Source organism: Nesoenas mayeri, assembly GCF_963082525.1.
Source record: "Nesoenas mayeri genome assembly, chromosome: 36".
Lineage (NCBI taxonomy): Eukaryota > Metazoa > Chordata > Aves > Columbiformes > Columbidae > Nesoenas > Nesoenas mayeri.
This window is the reverse complement of record NC_137577.1, coordinates 387,964-409,165: the sequence shown is the minus strand read 5'-3', so window position 1 is coordinate 409,165 and position 21,202 is coordinate 387,964. Positions and strand designations below refer to the sequence as shown.

General features: G+C 66.9%; 2 protein-coding genes across 2 annotated transcripts; one reads left to right on the top strand and one right to left on the bottom strand.

Annotated features, from left to right (window-relative positions):
* Window positions 1-268: 268 nt before the first annotated feature.
* Window positions 269-2,156, bottom strand: LOC308051307 (apoptosis regulator BAX-like; the record flags this gene model as incomplete). Its single annotated transcript, XM_080361675.1, has 3 exons — window positions 269-427; window positions 1,183-1,222; window positions 2,057-2,156. Coding segments are annotated over 3 exons (299 nt in total), but the record flags the coding sequence as incomplete, so codon positions are not given.
* A 1,163-nt stretch (window positions 2,157-3,319) lies between these two features.
* Window positions 3,320-8,149, top strand: CD37 (CD37 molecule; the record flags this gene model as incomplete). Its single annotated transcript, XM_080361680.1, has 8 exons — window positions 3,320-3,385; window positions 3,892-3,964; window positions 4,071-4,195; window positions 4,800-4,874; window positions 5,515-5,619; window positions 6,153-6,347; window positions 6,930-7,013; window positions 8,072-8,149. 8 exons carry the CDS (start codon window positions 3,320-3,322, stop codon window positions 8,147-8,149), a joined length of 801 nt encoding a protein of 266 aa, XP_080217806.1.
* Between the last annotated feature and the right edge of the window lie 13,053 nt (window positions 8,150-21,202).

Genomic DNA, 21,202 nt, shown 5'->3' with positions numbered 1-21,202 from the left:
GGACACTGGGGGTGACATGGGGGGCAATGGGGATGACCCGGGGGACAACGGGGGTGACAGTGGGGGTGACATGGGGGCCATGGGGGTGACATGGGGGGCAATGGGGATGACCCGGGGGGCAATGGGGATGACATGGAGAACCCGGGGGGCAATGAGGGTGACACGGGGGTGACATGGGGGTGACATGGAGAACCCGGGGGGCCATGGGGGTGACATGGGGGTGACAAGGGGGTGACAAGGGGGTGCCCCGGGGGTGGCCGCCCCCCACCTCTGCAGCTCGGTGTTGCGGTCCAGCTCGTCCCCGATCTTGCGCAGACACTCGCTCAGGCGCTTGGTGTCGGGGTGGGTCGGGGGGGGCCCCAGCTCCGCCCGGCCCAGCTCCACCGCCCGCGGGTCCCCGCAGCGCTCGGCGCGCTCCTGGATGAACCTGCAGGGAACAACAGCCCCCCGGGGCGGTGGGTGCGGAACCGGGACCCCCCCAAAACCCCGGGACCCCCCCAAACCCCGGGACCCCCCCCAAAACCCCGGGACTCCCACTCCCAACCCTGGGACTCCCCCCCAGACCACGGGACCCCTCCAAACCCCGGGACCCCCCCCAAAACCCCGGGACCCCCACCCCCAACCTTGGGACTCCCTCCCAGACCCCGGGACCCCCCTCAAACCCTGGGACCCCCACCCCCAACCCTGGGACTCCCCCCCAGACCCTGGGACCCCCCCTCCCAAACCTCGGGACCCCCACCCCCAACCCTGGGACTCCCCCTCAGACCCCAGGACCCCCCCCGACCCCGGGACCCTCACCCCAAACCCCGGGACCCCCCCCAGACCCCGGGACCCCCGCCCCCAACCCTAGGACTCCCCCTCAGACCCCGGGACCACCCCCCAAGACCCCGGGGCAGTGGGTGCAGAACCGGGAACCCCCCCACCAACACCTCGGGACCCCCCCCCCCCCAAACCCCAGGACCCACCCCTAACCACAGGGCGGTGGGTGCGGAACCGGGACCCCTCAAGCCCCGGGACCCTCCCAGACCCCGGGACCCCCCCCCCCCAGACCTCAGGACCCACCCAGACCCCGGGACCCCCCCAAACCCCAAGACCTCCCCCCAGACCCCGGGGCGGTGGGTGCGGAACCGGGACCCCCCTCCCTCCCCCATCCCCAAACCCCGGGACCCCCGCCGCACTCACCCCCGCAGCAGGATGGCCCCGGTCTGCAGGATCTGGTCCGCTGCGGAGACAGGGGAGGGTTCACCGGGGGGACGCGGCAGGAAAGGCCGCGGCTTCCCGGGATGAACGGGCCGGAGACCCGGGACGAACGGGACCCGACCCCCGGGACCAACGGGACTCGAACCCCGGGACCAACGGGACCCGAACCCCGGGACCAACGGGACCCGAACCCCGGGACAAACGGGACCCGAACCCCGGGACGAACGGGATCCGAACCCCGGGACCAACGGGATCCGAACCCCGGGACCAACGGGACCCGACCCCCGGGACCAACGGGACCCGACCCCCGGGACCAACGGGACCCGAACCCCGGGACGAACCGGCCGCTCCCCCCGGAAGTAACGGGACCCGAACCCCGGGACGAACGGGACCCGAACCCCGGGACGAACGGGACTCGAACCCCGGGATGAACGGGACCCGAACCCCGGGACGAACCAGCCGCTCCCCCCGGAAGTAACGGGACCCGATCCCCGGGACGAACGGGCCGCGGCTTCCCGGAACAAACGAGCCGCACCCCCTGGGAGTAACGGGACCTGACCACCGGACGAACGGGTCGCAGCCCCGGGACTAAGGGGTCGCACCCCCCGGGACGAACCGGCCGCACCCCCCGGAAGTAACGGGACCCGCCCCCCGGGACGAACCGGCCGCAGCTTCCCGGAACGACCGGACTGCACTCCCCGGACTAACGGGCAGCATCCCCGGGATGAACCGGTCGCACCCCCCGGGGAACGAACAGCCTTTCCCCGTGAACAACCGGCCGCGGCTTCCTGGAACGAACCGGCCGCACCCCCCGGAACAAGCAGCCGCCCCCCGCCCCGGGGGTCTCCCCACCCACCGCCGCCCCCTCCCGGGGGTGGGTCGGGGTCTCCGCCGCCCCCGGAGTCGCCGCTGCCGCCGCCTCCGCCCCGTTGAGCCGCAGCCGCCGCCGCCGCCATCGCAACCACGTGGTCGGGGCGCGCCGGCGCCACGTCACGAGGAGGGCGGGAAACGTCACGGCGCGGAGCGCCACGCCCCCCATCTCCTGGCCACGCCCCCTCAGGACTCGGCTCTGCCCCCGCCTCCGCTCTCCCGCAGGACCAATGGGCGCTTCTCCCACCTGCGGGCAGCGCGGCCAATGGGAGAGCGGAGCGACTCGGAGTGCGGCCAATGGGAGAGCGGAGCGACTCTGTGTGCGGCCAATGGGAGAGCGGAGCGCCTCGCCGTGCTCCCCTGGGGGGGGAATCTCAGGGGACGCGGGGGGTTTAGGGGGACACACGGGGGGGGTCGGGGGGGGGCACGGAAGGTTTAGTGGGACACGAAGGGGGTCAGAGGAGACATGGGGGGGTCTTGAGAGTCAGGGGGGACACAGGAGGTTTAGGGGGACATGGGGGGGTCTCAGGGGACAGGGGGGGTTTAGTGGGACATGGCGGGGTCAGTGGGGACACAGGGGTTTAGGGAGGACACAGGGGGGTCAGGGGGACACGGAGGGGGTCAGAGGAGACATGAGGGGGTCTTGAAAGTCAGGGGGGACACAGGAGGTTTAGGGGGACATGGAGGGGTCTCAGGGGACAGGGGGGGTTTAGTGGGACATGGAGGGGTCAGTGGGGACACAGGGGGTTAGGGGGGACACAGGGGGGTTAGGGGGACACGGGGGGGTCAGGGGAGACATGGGGGGGTCTTAGGGTCAGAGGGGACACAGGAGGTTTAGGGGGACACGGGGAGGGTCAGGGGGGACATGGGGGGATCAGGAGGACACAGAAGGTTTAGGGGGACACAAGGGGGTTGCAGGGGACATGGGGGGTCTGGGGGTCACAAGGTGGTTTAGGGGGACACAGGGGGCTGGGGGGACACTGGGGGGGCACAAGGGACATCAAATGTCCCCAAACGTCCCCAAAATCCGGGGCGGGGGCACCATTGTCACCAGCCCCCAGTGACGCGTCCCCGCGGAGCTTCCGCTTCCCCCCCCAGCGCTTCCTGCCCCATAGACGCAACCGCAGGTGCTGGGGAACCGGGGTGGGGGGGCCCGGGGGGCTGGGGGGGGGGGAGGTGAGGAAGTGGGGGGGGCAGGATGGGGCCCCTGGGGGGTCCTGACCCCGTGTCCCCCCCCCGCAGTGCAGAAATGAGCCCCAAAAGCTGCCTGGGCTGCGCCAGGAGCTTCCTGTTCCTGTTCAACCTCTTCTGCTTTGTGAGGGGGGAAATGGGGGGCTGGGGGGAAATGGGGGGGAAATGGGGGGCAGGGGGGAACTTGGGGGACGGGGGGATATGGGGGGATATGAGGGGGACATGGGGTGACACGGGGTGACATGAGGGGGAAATGGGTGTGACATGGGGGGAAATGGGGGGACATGGGGGGAACAGGAGGACATGGGGGGGAATGGGGATGACTTGGGGGGGACATGGGGGGAACATGGGGGGCTGGGGGGATATGGGAAGACAAGGGGGAAATGGGGGTGACATGGGGGGAAAATGGGGGTGACATGGGGGGAAATGGGGGGGACATGGGGGGGACATGGGAGAACAGTGGGACATGGGGCAGAAATGAGGGGGACATGGGGGGTGACCTGGAGGAGGAAGGGGGGGACATGGGGGGGCTGGAGGACATTGGGGGTGCAGGGGGGCGGGGCTGGGGTCCAGCTCTGTTTTTGGGGGGGCTGTTTGGGGTCTCACTGACCCCCCCCGCCCCCCCCCCAGGCCCTGGGCATCCTCCTCCTCGCCTTCGGCCTCTGGGTCCTGTTCGACCGGCAAAGTTTCGCCGCCACGCTGGGTACGGGACCCCCCCCCAAAATTATAGGGGGACCCCAAATCGTGGGGGACCCTGAGCTGGGGGTCACCCCCACCCATGGGTGACCCCCCCCTCGTGTTCCCCCCAGGGTCACCAGTGTCTGGGCTGCGCATCTGGACCTACGTGCTGGCGGCGGGGGGGGCGGCGATGATGGTTTTGGGGTTCCTGGGGGGCCTGGGGGCCCTCAGGGGGGTCCGGGCGCTGCTGCTGCTGGTGAGGGGATGGGGGGGGGCTGGGGGGGCAGGGGGTTGGGGGCTGAGGGTTTGGGGTGTTTGGAGGCTGAGAGTTTGGGGGGGTCAGGGTTTTGGTGTTTAGGGGTTGGGGGGCTGAGGGTTTGGGGGGCCAGAGGTTGGGGGGCTCAGGGTTTGGGGGCCTGAGGGTTTGGGGTGTTTGGGGGTTTGGGGACTTGGGGGGCTGAGGGTTTGGGGGGCCAGAGGTTGGGGGGCTCAGGGTTTGGGGGCCTGAGGGTTTGGGGTGTTTGGGGGTTTGGGGACTTGGGGGGCTGAGGGTTTGGGGGGCCAGAGGTTGGGGGGTTGAAGGGTTTGGGGAGATCGGGGTTTTGGTGTTTAAGGGTTGGGGGGCTGAGGGTTTGGGGGGGCAGAGGTTGGGGGGCTGAGGGTTTGGGGGGCCATAGGTTGGGGGGCTGAGGGGTTGGGGGGTCGAGGGGTTTGGGAGGGTTGGGGTTTTGGTGTTTAAGGGTTGGGGGGCTGAGGGTTTGGGGAGCCAAAGGTTGGGGGGCTGAGGATTTGGGGGGCCAGAGGTTTGGGGGTTGGGGGGCTGGGGGGGTGACCCCCATGTTCCTCTCCTGCCCCCCCAGTATTTTGGGGTCCTGCTGCTGCTCTTTGCTGCCCAGATCACGCTGGGGGTCGTGGTTTATACACAGAGAGTGAGGGTGAGTGGGGACATTGGGGGGACACGGGGGGACATTGGGGACATGGGGGGATGGGGGGACGGGGGGGACAGGGGGACATTGGGGGGACACGGGGGGACATTGGGGACATGGGGGGATATGGGGACATGGGGGGGATATGTGGGACATGGGGGGATAGGGGGACATGGGGGGACATGGGGGGATATGTGGGACATGGGGGGATATGGGGACATGGGGGGGATATGTGGGACATGGGGGGATATGGGGACATGGGGGGACATGGGGGGGACATGTGGGACATGGGGGGATAGGGGGACATGGGGGGACATGGGGGGGATATGTGGGACATGGGGGGACACAGGGGGACATGAGAACATGGGGGACATGATGGGACAAGGGGATGTGGGGGGACAGGGGGGACATCAGGGGACAAGGGGGCATGTGGGGGACATGGGGGGACATGGGGACATGGGGGGACATGATGGGACAAGGGGATGTGGGGGGACAGGGGGGACATGAGGGGACATGGGGGGACATGGAGGGACATGGGGGGACACGGGGGGACATGGGGGGACATGGGAGGATATGGGGAGACAAGGGGGACATGGGGGGGACACAGCGGTGACCCCCATCCCCGGGGTGCCCCCGGTGTCCCCCCCAGTTGGGCAGCGCGGTGGCCACATACGTGCAGGAGCTGATCTGGGGGTACCCAATGGGGGGGCCACTGGGGGCCCCCCAGGAGACCTGGGACGCTGTCCAGCAGCAGGTGACATCCCCAGACCCACAGGACCCCCCCCGGACCCCCCCATGGACCCCCCAGGGGGGTTTGCAGCGGCTATGGGGGTCTATGGGGGGTTGGGGGGGGCTATAGGGGATTTGGGGGGCCATGGGGGGGTTGGGAGGCTATGGGGGTCTATGGGGGTTGGGGGGGGCTATAGGGGATTTGGGGGGCCATGGGTGGGGTTGGGAGGCTATGGGGGTCTATGGGGGGTTGGGGGGGGGCTATAGGGGATTTGGGGTGACATGGGGGGTTGGGGGAGCTATGGGGGGCGTTGGGGGGCTATGGGGGTCTATGGGGGGGTTGGGAGAGCTATAGGGGATTTGGGGTGACATGGGGGGTTGGTGGGCTATGGCGGTCTATGGGGGGTTGGGGGGGGCTAGGAGATTTGGGGTGACATGGGAGGATTTGGGGGGCTATGGAGGGTATTGGGGTGTATGGGGGTCTATGGGGAGGCTGTCACTGTCCCCCCACCCTGCCCCACTGATCCCCCCCCTTGACCCCCAAATTAACTCCCCCAGCTCCGCTGCTGCGGCTGGAACGGACCCCAGGACTGGAACCACACGGGGGGGGACAATGTGGGGGACAATGGGGGGCACAATGTGGGGGGCATCGCCTGCTCCTGCCTGCCCCCCCCCAACATCACCCACGGGGCCCCCCCAGTGCTGCCCCACGGCCGCTGCCCCACGGCTGCCCCCACGGACACATTCAGCAGGGTGAGACTTGGGGGGCTGGGGGGGGTTGGGGACCCCCAGGGTGGGACTTGGGGGGCTGGGGGGGGTCGGGGAGGTCACTGTCCCCCCCAGGGTGACACATGGGGGTCGGGGGTTCATTGTCACCCCATTGTCACTGTCCCCCCCAGGGTGACACATGGGGGTCGGGGGGGGTCATTGTCATTGTCACCCCGTTGTCACTGTCCCTCCCCAGGGTGACACATGGGGGTCGGGGGGGTCATTGTCATTGTCACCCCGTTGTCACTGTCCCCCCCAGGGTGACACATGGGGGTCGGGGGGGTCATTGTCATTGTCACCCCGTTGTCACTGTCCCCACCAGGGTGACACATGGGGGTCGGGGGGGTCATTGCCATTGTCCCCCATTGTCACTGTCACCCCAAGGTGACACATGGGGGTCGGGGGGGTCATTGTCATTATCCCCCATTGTCACTGTCCCCCCCAGGGTGACACATGGGGGTCGGGGGGGTCATTGTCATTGTCACCCCGTTGTCACTGTCCCCCCCAGGGTAACACATGGGGGTCAGGGGGGTCATTGTCATTGTCCCCCATTGTCATTGTCCCCAGGGCTGTGCGGGGGGGGTCCAGGTCTGGCTGGCTGAAAACCTGGTGACCGTGGTGGGGGCCAGCGTGGGGATCGGCCTCATGGAGGTGGGGGGACATGGGGGGCCATGGGGGATTTAGGGGTCCCCCTGGGGCTGGGGGGGGCTATGGGAGTCCCTGGGGGGATTTGGGGAACTGGGGGGGGGGCTATAGGGGATTTGGGGGACTATAGGGGAATTGGGGGGCCATGGGGGGTTGGGGGGGGGGCTACAGGGGTCTATGGGGGGATTGAGAGGCTATAGGGGATTTGGGGGGCCATGAGGGGGGTGGAGGAGCTATGGGGGTCTATGGGGGGCTTGGGAGATCTATAGGGGAATTTGGGGGAATATGGGGGGTTGGAGGGCCTATGGGGGTTTTGGGGGGCTATGGGGGATTTGGGGGGCTGTGGGTGTGCTATAGGGGGCTTGGGGGGGCTATAGGGGAATTTGGGGAAAATACGAGGGGTTGGGGGGGGCTATGGGTGTGCTATGGGGGTCTGTCGGGGGGTTGGGGGGGCCATGGGGGTTTGGGGTGACTATAAGGGAATTGGGGGGCCATGGCTGGGGGTTGGGAGGCTATGGGGGTCTATGGGGAGGTTGGGGGGGCTATAGGGGATTTGGGGCACTCTGGGGGTCTGTGGGGGGGTCGGGGGGCTATAGGGGATTTGGGGGGCCATGGGGAGGTTGGGGGGGCTATAGGGGATTTGGGGCGCTCTGGGGGTCTATGGGGGTGTTGGGGGGCTATAGGGGATTTGGGGCGCTCTGGGGGTCTATGGGGGTTTGGGGGGCTATAGGGGATTTGAGGCACTCTGGAGGTCTGGGGGGGGGTTGGGGGGCTATAGGGGATTTGGGGGGCTCTGGGGGTCTATGGGGAGGTTGGGGGGGCTATAGGGGATTTGGGGCGCTCTGGGGGTCTATGGGGGGGTTGGGGGGCTATAGGGGATTTGGGGGGCTCTGGAGGTCTATGGGGGGGTTGGGGGGCTATAGGGGATTTGGGGCGCTCTGGGGGTCTATGGGGGGTTTGGGGGGCTATAGGGGATTTGGGGCGCTCTGAGGGGCTATGAGGGGGTTGGGGGTGATTTGGGGGGCCATGGGGGGTGCAGGCCCGTGTCTCACCGTGTCCCCCAGCTGGTCCTGCTGCTGGTGTCGATGTTCCTGGTCAGGAACCTGGACCCCGACTACGAGAAGCTGCTGCGGGGGCTGTGAGGGGGGGACGGGCCGGGGTGGGAACCGGGGGCCGAGTGTCTGATCTCCCGCGGCTGCCGGGAAATAAACGCGGCTGGAACACGAACCGGGACGGGACGGGGACACTGAAGGGAGCGGGACGGGGACACTGAAGAGAGCGGGACGGGGACACTGACGGGAGCGGGACACGGACACGATCCGGCCGCCACCACCGACCCCTCCGTCTGCGTGAGGCGCCGCTCGCCCCGCCCCCTTTTATAGGAGGCGGGAACGGCTCGCGCTAGGCCACGCCCCTTTTTCCTCCAACCCTGGACGGGAATGGTCCGCGTCAGGCCCCGCCCCTTTCCCCGCTTCTCTGGGCGAGCACGACTCGCGCCCGGCCCCGCCCCTTTTTTCCCTTTTGGGCGGGAAAAGCTCCCGCTGGCCCCGCCCCCCGGCGCTGTGAGGAGACCCCGGCCCGCCGGGTCCCCCCGTGTCCCTCCGTGTCCCCTCTATCCCCCCGTGTCCCCTATATCCCCCCATACCCCCCCCCATACCCCCCGTGTCCCTGTATCCCCCCGTATCCCCCCGTGTCCCTGTATCCCCCCATACCCCCCGTGTCCCTGTATCCCCCCATATCCCCCTGTGTCCCTGTATCCCCCTATATCCCCCCCATACCCCCCGTGTCCCTGTATCCCCCTATATCCCCCCCATACCCCCCGTGTCCCTGTAATCCCCCGTATCCCCCCGTGTCCCTGTATCCCCCCGTATCCCCCCCATACTCCCCGTGTCCCTGTATCCCCCTATATCCCCCCCCATAACCCCCGTGTCCCTGTAATCCCCCGTATCCCCCCGTGTCCCTGTATCCCCCCGTATCCCCCCCATACCCCCCGTGTCCCTGTACCCCCCCGTATCCCCCCCATACCCTCCCCGTGTCCCTGTATCCCCCCATATCCCCCCGTGTCCCCGTATCCCCCCCATACCCCTCCGTGTCCCTGTATCCCCCCATATCCCCCCATACCCCCCCGTGTCCCTGTATCCCCCATATCCCCCCCATACCCCCCCGCGTCCCTGTATCCCCCCATATCCCCCCCATACCCCTCGTGTCCCCCCATACCCCCCGTGTCCCTGTATCCCCCCCGTGTCCCCCATGTCCACCCAGCAGCCCCACAGCCCCGGGGGGGCTGAGGCCCCAGAGCCGCCATCCCCCAGTGGGTACCGGGTGTGGGGGGGTCAAATGAGGGACCCCCCGTCACCTCCAAACTGTCCCAGTCACCCCCAAACTGTCCCCGTCACCCCCAAACTGTCCCCAGCCCAGGGCGGCTCCACCGAGGAGTTCGTGCTCAGCTGCACCTTCGCTGCCTGCGACCCCCAGCAAACAGGTACCGGGGGGGTCCCCGGGCACGCCCTGACCCCCCCCACAGGGATGGGGTGACCATGGGGGGGTCACCAGGCACCCCCTGACCCCCACATAGGGACAGGGTGGCCATGGGGGGGTCCCCAACCACATCCTGACCCCCCTATAGGGACAGGCTGACCATGGGGTCCCCAACCACCCACTGACCCCCCCACATAGGGTCAGGGTGACTTTGGGGGGTCCCCAGGCACCCCCTGACCCCCCCCCCACAAGGATGGAGTGGCCATGGGGGTCCTCAACCACATCCTGATCCCCAAAAGGGACAAAGTGACCATGGGGGGTTACCAGGCACCCCCCTGGACCCCCTATAGGGTCAGGGTGACTTTGGGGGGTCCCCAGGCACCCCCTGACCCCCCAAAAGGATGAGGTGACAATGGGGGTCCCCAACCACATCCTGATGCCCTACAGGGATGGGGTGACTTTGGGGGGTCCCCAGACACCCCCTGATCCCCCCCCCCCCAAGGATGGGGTGACCATGGGGGTCCCCAACCACATCCTGACCCCCAAAAGGGACAGAGTGACCATGGGGGTCCCCAACCACCCCCTGACACCCCCATAGGGTCAGGGTGACTCTAGGGGGTCACCATGCACCCCCTGACCCCCCACAAGGATGGGGTGACCATGGGGGTCCCCAACCACATCCTGATCCCCAAAAGGGACAAAGTGACCATGGGGGGTTACCAGGCACCCCCTTGAACCCCCTATAGGGACAGGCTGACCACGGGGTCCCCAACCACCCCCTGACCCCCCCATAGGGTCAGGGTGACTTTGGGGAGTCCCCAGGCACCCCCTGACCCCCCTCATAGGCATGGGGTGACCATGGGGGTCCCCAACCACATCCTGATCCCCAAAAGGGACAAAGTGACCATGGGGGGTCACCAGGCACCTCCTGACCCCCAAAAGTGACAGAGTGACCATGGGGGGGGGTGGTTCACGAGGCAACCAACCCTTGACCCCACTATAGGGACAGGGTGACCATGGGGGTCCCCAACCACATCCTGACCCTGATGTCCCCTGATGTCCCCAATGTCCCCATTGTCCCCCAGGGGTGGTCCCAGCGCACCGCGTGGTCCGGTCCCTGATGTCCCCTGATGTCCCCAATGTCCCCCGTTGTCCCCAGGGCTGGTCCCAGCACACCGCGTGGTCCGGTCCCTGATGTCCCCCTGATGTCCCCCAATGTCCCCATTGTCCCCAGGGGTGATCCCAGCACACCGTGTGGTCCGGTCCCTGATGTCCCCTGATGTCCCCAATGTCCCCATTGTCCCCAGGGGTGGTCCCAGCACACCGCGTGGTCCGGTCCCTGATGTCCCCTGATGTCCCCAATGTCCCCATTGTCCCCAGGGGTGATCCCAGCGCACCGTGTGGTCCGGTCCCTGATGTCCCCTGATGTCCCCAATGTCCCTGTTGTCCCCAGGGGTGGTCCCAGCGCACGTGTGGTCCGGTCCCTGATGTCCCCTGATGTCCCCAATGTCCCCATTGTCCCCAGGGGTGGTCCCAGCACACCGTGTGGTCCGGTCCCTGATGTCCCCTGATGTCCCCAATGTCCCCATTGTCCCCAGGGGTGGTCCCAGCACACCGCGTGGTCCGGTCCCTGATGTCCCCTGATGTCCCCCAATGTCCCCCGTTGTCCCCAGGGACGGTCCCAGCGCACCGCGTGGTCCGGTCCCTGATGTCCCCTGATGTCCCCTGATGTCCCCAATGTCCCCGTTGTCCCCAGGGCTGGTCCCAGCGCACCGCGTGGTCCGGTCCCTGATGTCCCCTGATGTCCCCTGATGTCCCCAATGTCCCCGTTGTCCCCAGGGCTGGTCCCAGCACACCGCGTGGTCCGGTACCTGCGGGCGCTGACCGGGCAGCGTGAGGCCGCGCAGCTGCGGGGGCTGCTCCGCATGCTGGACCCCGCGGCCACCGGTGCTGAGCTGGACTGGCCGCGGTTCAGGGACGTCATGAGGGACTGGATCACGGCTTGCAGGACGGACAGGTGGACAGACAGGCAGGGGGACAGGGGGACAGGACAAGGGGACAGACAGGGGGACAGGGCTGGACATGAGGGAATGGATCACAGCCTACAGGACGGACAGGTGGACAGACAGGGGGACAGGGACAGGGGGACAGGGACAGGGGGACAGACAGGGGGACAGGGCTGGACATGAGGGAATGGATCACAGCCTGCAGGACGGACAGGTGGACAGACAGGGGGACAGGGATAGGACAGGGGGACAGACAGGGGGACAGACAGGGGGACAGGACAGAGGGACAGGGACAGGACAGAAGGACAGAGGGACAACGGGGACATGGGGACAGGGACAAGGGGGACATGGGGACAGGGACAACGGGGACATGGGGACAGGGACAGGGGGGACAAGGACAGCGGGGACAAGAGGGGACAGGGACAAGGGATAGGACAGGGGACAGGGACAAGCGGGACATGGGGACAGGGACAAGTGGGACATGAGGACAGGGACAAGGGGGACATGGGGACAGGGACAGAGGGGACAGGGACAAGGGATAGGACATGGGGACATGGACAAGTGGGACATGAGGACAGGGACAAGGGGGACATGGGGACAGGGACGGGGGGACAGGGACAGGGACAAGGGATAGGACAGGGACAAGGGATAGGACATGGGGACAGGGACAAGGGGGACATGGGGACAGGGACATGGGGACAGGGACAAGGGGGACATGGGGACAGGGACAGGAAATAGGATGGGGGACAGGGACAAGGAGGACATTAGGACAGGGACAAGGGGGACAGGGTTACAGGGACAAGGGGACAGGGGCACAGGGACAAGGGGGACAAGGGGACAGGCCAGTACCGGGGGTCCGGGTGCCAGGGGGCCAGGGCCAGCTGGGTGACAATGGGGACACCGCAGTTCCCGTGTCACAACCCCTGTCCCATCCCCAGCAGCTGTGGCCTCACCGAGGAGCGCGACGTGGCGGCCGGTGACCTGGGCCTGGCGCTGGCAGGTGGGTGACACGCCGGACAGACAGACACACACACAGACAGACACACAGACAGACAGACAGACAGACGCCAACCCCCCCGTGCCCGTCCCACAGCCGGCGAAGGACGCGCGGCCACCGCGCAGCCCGAGGGTGACGGTGACGATGCGGCCAGCGCGTGAGTGCCGGGAGGGGACACGCGGGGACACCCTGTGTCACCAGAGTCACCCCGTGTCACCAGAGTCACCCCGTGTCCTGTCGGGCCAGGGCCAGGGCTTGGTGGCTGCTGGGGACAGGGACACCATGTCCCCGTGTCCCTCACACCCCTGTGTCCCCATGACCCTTGTCCCTCACACTCTGAGCGGTCCCATGTCCCCTGTCCCTGTCCCCATGTCCCACATCCCCTGTCCCCTGTCCGTCACCCCCTGACCTGTCCCTGTCCCATGTCCCCTGTCCCCATGTCCCTCAATCCCTGACCTGTCCCTGTCCCATGTCCCCATGTCCCTCAACCCCTGACCTGTCCCTGTCCCTGTCCCATGTCCCTTGTCCCTCAACCCCTGACCTGCCCCTGTCACCCTGTTCCCATGTCCCATGTCCCTCACCCCCTGACCTGTCTCATGTCCCTTGTCCCCCACACTCTGACATGTCCCCGTCCCCATGTCCCCATGTCCCTTGTCCCTCAACCCCTGACCTGCCCCTGTCACCCTGTTCCCATGTCCCATGTCCCATGTCCCTCACTCCCTGACCTGTCTCATGTCCCCTGTCCCCCACACCCTGACATGTCCCCGTCCCCATGTCCCCATGTCCCTTGTCCCTCAACCCCTGACCTGCCCCTGTCACCCTGTTCCCATGTCCCATGGCCCTCACCCCCTGACCTGTCCCATGTCCCCTGTCCCTCACCCCCTGACATGTCCCCATCCCCATGTCCCCTGTCCCCATGACCCCATGTCCCTCACCCCCTGACCTGTCCCTGTACCATGTCCCCTGTCACTCACCCCCTGAGCTGTCCCTGTCACCTTGTCCCCATGTCCTATGTCCCTCACCCCCTGACCTGTCCCTGTGCCCCGTCCCCATGTCCCTCACCCCAAGCTGTCCCTGTCACCCTGTTCCCATGTTCCATGTCCCTCACCCCCTGACCTGTCCCTGTCCCATGTCCCCTGTCCCCATGTCCCTCACCCCGTGACCTGTCCCATGTCCCCATGTCCCTCAACCCCTGACCTGTCCCTGTCTCCCTGTCCCCATGTCCCTTGTCCCTCATCCTGTGACCTGCCCCTGTCACCCTGTCCCCATGTCCCATGTCCCCATGTCCCTCACCCCCTGACCTGTCCCTGTCCCATGTCCCCTGTCACTCACCCCCTGACCTGTCCCTGTCCCATGTCCCCATGTTCCCGTCCCCATGTCCCTCACCCCCTGACCTGTCCCTGTCCCCATGTCCCCTGTCTGTCCATCCGTCCGTGTGTCCGTCCGCGTGCAGCGAGGCCGCGGGGCTGCGCAGCCGCGCCGAGCGCTTGGCCGAGCGCAACCAGAAGCTGCAGCGGGAGCTGGAGGCGGCCGAGGAGACCAACGCCAGGATGGAGCAGGAGACGCAGCGGCTGCGGGGACACCTGCGCGCGTGAGGGACGGGGACAGGGACATGGGGACACGGACATGGGGACATGGGGACACCTGCGCGCGTGAGGGACGGGGACAGGGACATGGGGACACCTGCGCGTGTGAGGGACAAGGGGACACGGACATGGGGACATGGGGACACCTGCGCGCGTGAGGGACATGGGGACATGGGGACACCTGTGGGGTGAGGGACAGGGGACATAGGGACAGGGGACATGGGGACAGGGACATGGGGACACCTGCGGGGTGAGGGACAAGGGACATGAGGACACCTGCAGGGTGAGGGACAGGGGACATGGGGACATAGGGACAGGGGACATAGGGACAGGGATATGGGAACACCTGCGGGGGTGAGGGACAGGGGACATGGGGACAGCGGACATGGGGACATAGGGACAGGGGACATAGGGACATAGGGACAGGGACATGGGGACACCTGCGGGGTGAGGGACAGGGACACGGGGACACCTGGTGGGGTGAGGGACAGGGGACATGGGGACAGGGGACATGGGGACATAGGGACAGGGACATGGGGACACCTGCAGGGGTGAGGGACAGGGGACAGGGACATGGGGACACCTGTGGGGTGAGGGACAGGGGACACGGGGACATGGGGACATAGGGACACCTGTGTGAGTGAAGGACAGGGACATGGGGACAGGGAACATGGGGACAGGGGACAGCTCGGAGGGCGAGGGACAGGGGTCATGGGGACACAGGGGTGAGGGACATAGGTACATGGTGTCACTGTCCCCAGCAGCCACCAAGCCCTGTCCTGTGCCCGAGGGGACACAGGGTGACACGGGGTGACTCTGGTGACGTGGGGTGACACTGTTGCTGTCCCCAGCAGGTGCTGTCCCTGGCTTGAGGGGACACAGGGTGACATGGGGGGACACAGGGTGACTCTGGTGACACAGGGTGACTGTGGTGACACTGTCCCTGTCCCCAGCAGCCAGCAGGCGCTGTCCCTGGCCCGTGTCACCTCCGAGGAGCTGCAGGAGCTCAGGACCGTGACCAAAGGGCTGCAGGAGCAGGACCAGGAGCTGCGGGGACACCTGCGGCACCTGGTGAGGGGACACGGGGACATGGGGACAGGGGGACATGGGGACACCCCTGGGCACCCTGATCCCACCTGGGGAGGGGACATGGGTACACAGGGACATGGGGACACCCCTGGGCACCCTGACCCCACCTGGGTAGGGGACACGGGGACATGGGGACATCCCTGAGCACCCTGACCCCACCTAGGGTGGGGACACAGGGACAGGGGGACACAGGGACATGGGGACACCCCTGAGCACCCTGACCCCACCTGGGGTGGGGACACGGGGACATAGGGACACCCCTGAGCACCCTGACCCCACCTGGGGTGGGGACACGGGGACATGGGGACACCCCTGAGCACCCTGACCCTACCTGGAGAGGGGACATGGGGACATGGGGACATCCCTGAGCACCCTGACCCCACCTGGAGAGGGGACACGGGGACATGGGGACACCCCTGGGCACCCTGACCCCACCTGGGGAGGGGACACGGGGACAGGGGGACACGGGGACATGGGGACACCCCTGAGCACCCTGACTCCACCTGGTGTCCCCCCCCCAGGAGAAGGAGCAGCAGAACCTGCATGGGCGGGTGGACGAGCTGCAGGAGGAGGTGAGGGGACAATGGGGACACTGGGGGACAGAGGGGACACTGGAGACAGGGGGTGACACGGGGGTGACGTGGGGGGACACAGGGGACAGGGGGTGACCAGGGCCAGTGTCACCGTGTCCCCCTGTCTGTCCCCAGAACCAGCGCCTGGTGGCCGAGGGACAGGAGGTGACCCAGGGGGTGACACTGGGGACAGGGGTTGACACAGGGGGTGACATGAGTGGTGACACGGGGGACAGGGGGTGACACGGGGGGTGACACGGGGGACAGGGGGTAACACAGGGGGTGACATGAGGGGTGACACAGGGGACGGGGGTGACATGGGGGGTGACACGGGGGACAGGGGGTGACACGGGGGGTGACATGGGGGGTGACATGGGGGGGTGACATGGGGGGGTGACACGGGGGACAGGAGATGACCCACGGGGTGACATGGGGGGTGACATGGGGTGACACTGGGGACAGGGGTTGACATGAGGGGTGACACGGGGGGTGACACGGGGGGTGACACGGGGGACAGGAGATGACCCACGGGGTGACATGGGGGGTGACATGAGGTGACACAGGGGACAGGGGGTGACACAAATGGTGACATGGGGTGACACAGGGGACAGGGGGTGACACGGGGGGTGACACGGGGGGGTGACACGGGGGGTGACACGGGGGACAGGAGGTGACATGGGGGTGACATGGGGTGACACAGGGGACAGGGGGTGACACAGGGGGGTGACACGGGGGACAGGAGGTGACATGGGGGGTGACATGGGGTGACACAGGGGACAGTGGGTGACACAGGGGTGACATGGGGGTGACACAGGGGACAGCGTCACGGTGTCCATCTGTCTGTCCCAGAGCCAGCGGCTAGTGTCCGAGGGACAGGGGGTGACACAGAGGGTGACTCAGGGGACAGGAGGTGACATGGGGGGTGACACGGGGGGTGAGATGAGGTGACACGGGGGGTGAGATGGGGGACAGGAGATGACCTAGGGGTGACATGGGGTGACACAGGGGACAGTGGGTGACACAGGGGTGACATGGGGGTGACACAGGGGACAGTGTCATGTTGTCCATCTGTCTGTCCCAGAGCCAGCAGCTGGTGGCCGAGTGACAGGGGGTGACCCAGAGGGTGACCCAGGGGACAGGAGGTGACATAGGGGTGACCCAGGGGACAGTGGGTGACACAGGGGTGACATGGGGGCCAGTGTCACGGTGTCCGTCCGTCTGTCCGTCCCAGAGCCAGCGGCTGGGGGCCGAGGGGCAGCAGCTGCAGCCGCAGGTGCGGGCGCTGGCGGCCGAGCTCACCTGGCTGCAGGTGAGTGTGGCTCCTTAACGAGGGGGGGCCCGACCCCCCCGCACCCCCTGGGGACACTGGTGACCCCCCCATGTCCCCCCCTGTCCCCCCAGGACCAGCTCAGCTCCTGCTCCGCGCAGCTCTCGGCACAGGACCTGGCACTGGCACAGGTGAGCGTGGGATGGGGGGTCACCCCAATTCAGGGGAGACCCCCCCCTAAGATCCCCGGACCCCCTGAGACCCCCCACGATTGAGGGGAGACTCCTCTTAAACCCCCATGACGCTCCCTGACCCCCCCCCCCCTCCACCCCGAGACCCCCACAACTGAGGGGAGATCCCCCTGACCCCCCCAAGGCCCTTCTGACCCCCCCAGACCCCTCTGAGCGCCCCCAGACCCCTCTGACACCCCATGACCCCCCCATACTCTCCCTGACCCCCCTTAATCCCCTCTGACCCTCCTTGACCCCCTAAGACCCCCATGAACCCTCTGACCCCCCAATCCCTCTGACCTCCCCTGACCCCTCCCAGACCCCCTTGACCCCCCCCGATCAAACCCAGACCCCCCCGACCCTCCCCAGCCTCTCATGACCCCCTCAGACCCCTCTGACCCCCCCAGACTCCCCTTAAACTGCTCTGACCCCCCCCAGACCTCCATGACCCCCCCAAGACCCCCGTGACCCCCCCGATCAAACCGAGACACCCCCAACCCTCCCCAGCCCGTCATGACCCCCCCAAGATCTGACACCCCCTGACCCCCCCCAGACTCCCCTTAAACTGCCCTGACCCCCCCAGACCCCCATGACCCTCCCAAGACTCCCCAAGACCCCCATGACCCCCCCTGACCCCCCCAGGCCGCCCAGCGTGAGCAGGAGCTGAGGACCCAGTTGGGCAAGCACGAGCAGGAGCTGCAGGTACGGGGGGGTCCTGCAGGTTTGGGGGGGTCCCCTGCACCCCCCACCCCCCCCCAGCCATGGGGTGACATGGGGGGGTGACATGGGGTGACACCTCCCCAAACCCTGTGTCCCCCTCCCCAGGAGCTGGGGCTGCAGGTACGGGGGGGTCCTGCAGGTTTGGGGGGGTCCCCTGCACCCCCCCCCCCCGGCCATGGGGTGACATGGGGGGGGTGACATGGGGGGGGTGACATGGGGGGGGGTGACATGGGGGGGGGTGACATGGGGTGACACCTCCCCAAACCCTGTGTCGCCCTCCCCAGGAGCTGGGGCTGCAGGTACGGGGGGGTCCTGCACGTTTGGGGGAGTCCCCTGCACCCCCCCCCCCCGGCCATGGGGTGACATGGGGGGGTGACATGGGGTGACACCCCCCCCAAACCCTGTGTCCCCCCCCCCCTCCAGGAGTTACGGCTGCAGACGACACGGCTCCAGCAGCAGCTGGGACAGATGGGGGACAAATGGGACACGTGAGTGGGGACATAGGGGGACATGGGGGGGACACCTGGGGACACTGTGCCCCCCCCTCAAGCTCGTGTTCCTCACACAGGCGGCCCTGGGGCCCCCCCGGGAAAGGTGACAACGTCCTGGGGCAGCCGCTGGGGGATGAGATCGAGGAGTGTGGGGTGAGGGGACAGGGGGACATGGGGACATGGGACAGGGGGACATGGGGGGACAAGGGGACAAGGGGAACATGGGGACAAGGGGGACATGGGGACATGGGGGGACAGGGGGACATGGGGGGACAGGGGGACGGGGGGACAAGGGGGACATGGGGACAAGGGGATATGGGGACAAGGGAACATGGGGATGTGGGGACAGGGGGATGTGGGGGGACAGGGGACGTGGGGACAAAGGAGGACGTGGGGACAAAGGAGACATGGGGATGTGGGGACGGGGGGATTTGGGGGGACATGGGGACAAGGGACAGGGGGACAAGGGGAACATGGGGATGTGGGGACAAGGGGGATAAAGGGGACAGGGGGATGTGGGGATGGGGGGATTTGGGGGGACATGGGGACAAGGGACAGGGGAACATGGAGACAAGGGGATATGGGGATGTGGGGACAAGGGGACATGCAGACATGGGGACAGGGGGACATGGGGGGACCGGGGGATATGGGGACAGGGGAACACTCCTGGCAACCCCTCCCCACAACTCCAGCTGGGGACAAGGGACAGAGAGGGGACAGCGAGGGACAGAGAGGGGACAGCGGAGGACACAGAGGGGACAGCGGGGGACACAGAGGGGACAGCGGGGGGCAGGCACAGGTAGGATGGCAGCTCTGCCCCATGGCTCCTGTCCCCTCTGTCCCCACGGCTCCTGTCCCCATTGCTCCTGTCCCCTCTGTCCCCTCTGTCCCCACGGCTCCTGTCCCCATTGCTCCTGTCCCCTCTGTCCCCACGGCTCCTGTCCCCTCTGTCCCCACGGCTCCTGTCCCCTCTGTCCCCCATGGCTCCTGTCCCCTCTGTCCCCATGGCTCCTGTCCCCTCTGTCCCCACGGCTCCTGTCCCCTCTGTCCCCCAACAGGCCCCCAGCACTGTCACCATCCCCGCGGCTGTTGTCACCGTCCCCACGGCTGTTGTCACCGTCCCCGCGGGTGCTGCTGGCGCTGCCACCGCCCCCGGGGCCACCGTCCCTGTCCCCAGTGTCCCCAGTGTCCCCAGTGCTGTCCCTGCTGTCCCTGCTGCTGCTCCTGTCCCTGTCCCTGCTCTGCCTCCTGCCCCCCCGGCCCGGCCCCCGCAGGGCGCCCCCCCAGTAACCACCAGTACAGACCAGTGCAGCCCAGTTACAGCCCCCCAGTAACCACCAGTACAGACCAGTGCAGCCCAGTTACAGCCCCCCCAGTAACCACCAGTACAGACCAGTGCAGCCCAGTTACAGCCCCCCAGTAACCACCAGTACAGACCAGTGCAGCCCAGTTACAGCCCCCCCAGTAACCACCAGTACAGACCAGTGCAGCCCAGTTACAGCCCCCCCAGTAACCACCAGTACAGACCAGTGCAGCCCAGTTACTGCCCCCCAGTAACCACCAGTACAGACCAGTGCAGCCCAGTTACAGCCCCCCAGTACAGACCAGTTCAGCCCAGTTACAACCCCCCCAGTACAAACAAGTTCAGCCCAGTTATAGCCCCCCCCAGTACAGACCAGTTCAGCCCAGTTGTAGCCCCCCCAGTACAAAACAGTTCAGCCCAGTTACAGCCCCCCAGTAACCACCAGTACAGACCAGTTCAGCCCAGTTACAGCCCTCCCAGTACAAACCAGTTCAGCCCAGTTACAGCCCCCCAGTAACCACCAGTACAGACCAGTTCAGCCCAGTTACAGCCCCCCCAGTACAAACCAGTTCAGCCCAGTTACAGCCCCCCAGTAACCACCAGTACAGACCAGTTCAGCCCAGTTACAGCCCCCCCAGTACAAACCAGTTCAGCCCAGTTACAGGCTCCCAGTAACCACCAGTAACCACCAGTACAGCCCCCCAAGTACAGACCAGTTCAGCCCAGTTATAGCCTCCAGTAACCACCAGTACAGACCAGTTACAGCCCCCCAAGTACAGACCAGTTCAGCCCAGCTACAGCCCCCAGTAACCACCAGTTCAGCCCAGTTACACCCCCCCCAGTAACCACCAGTACAGACCAGTTACAGCCCCCCAAGTACAGACCAGTTCAGCCCAGTTACACCCCCCCCAGTAACCACCAGTACAGACCAGTTACAGCCCCCCAAGTACAGACCAGTTCAGCCCAGCTACAGCCCCCAGTAACCACCAGTTCAGCCCAGTTACACCCCCCCCAGTAACCACCAGTACAGACCAGTTACAGCCCCCCAAGTACAGACCAGTTCAGCCCAGTTACACCCCCCCCAGTAACCACCAGTACAGACCAGTTACAGCCCCCCAAGTACAGACCAGTTCAGCCCAGTTACACCCCCCCAGTAACCACCACTACAGACCCGTTACAGCCCCCCCAGTAACCACCAGTAAAGACCAGTTGGGTCCCATGGTTCCAGTCTGCTGTGCCGCATCCCAGTTCATCCCAGTTCCCCCCCCACCCCAAACCAGTCTGAGTCTCAATGTCTCAATGACACGTTTATGTCCCTGGGGGGCCTGATCCTGTGGCAGCTCAGCCAGCCTGCGGGGGGGGGGGTGGAGGTGGGATGAGGACCCAGGCGTCCGGGCGGCCCCATACCCTGCCCCCCCAGACCCAACTCTGTCCCCCCAGTGCTCCCAGTGTCCCC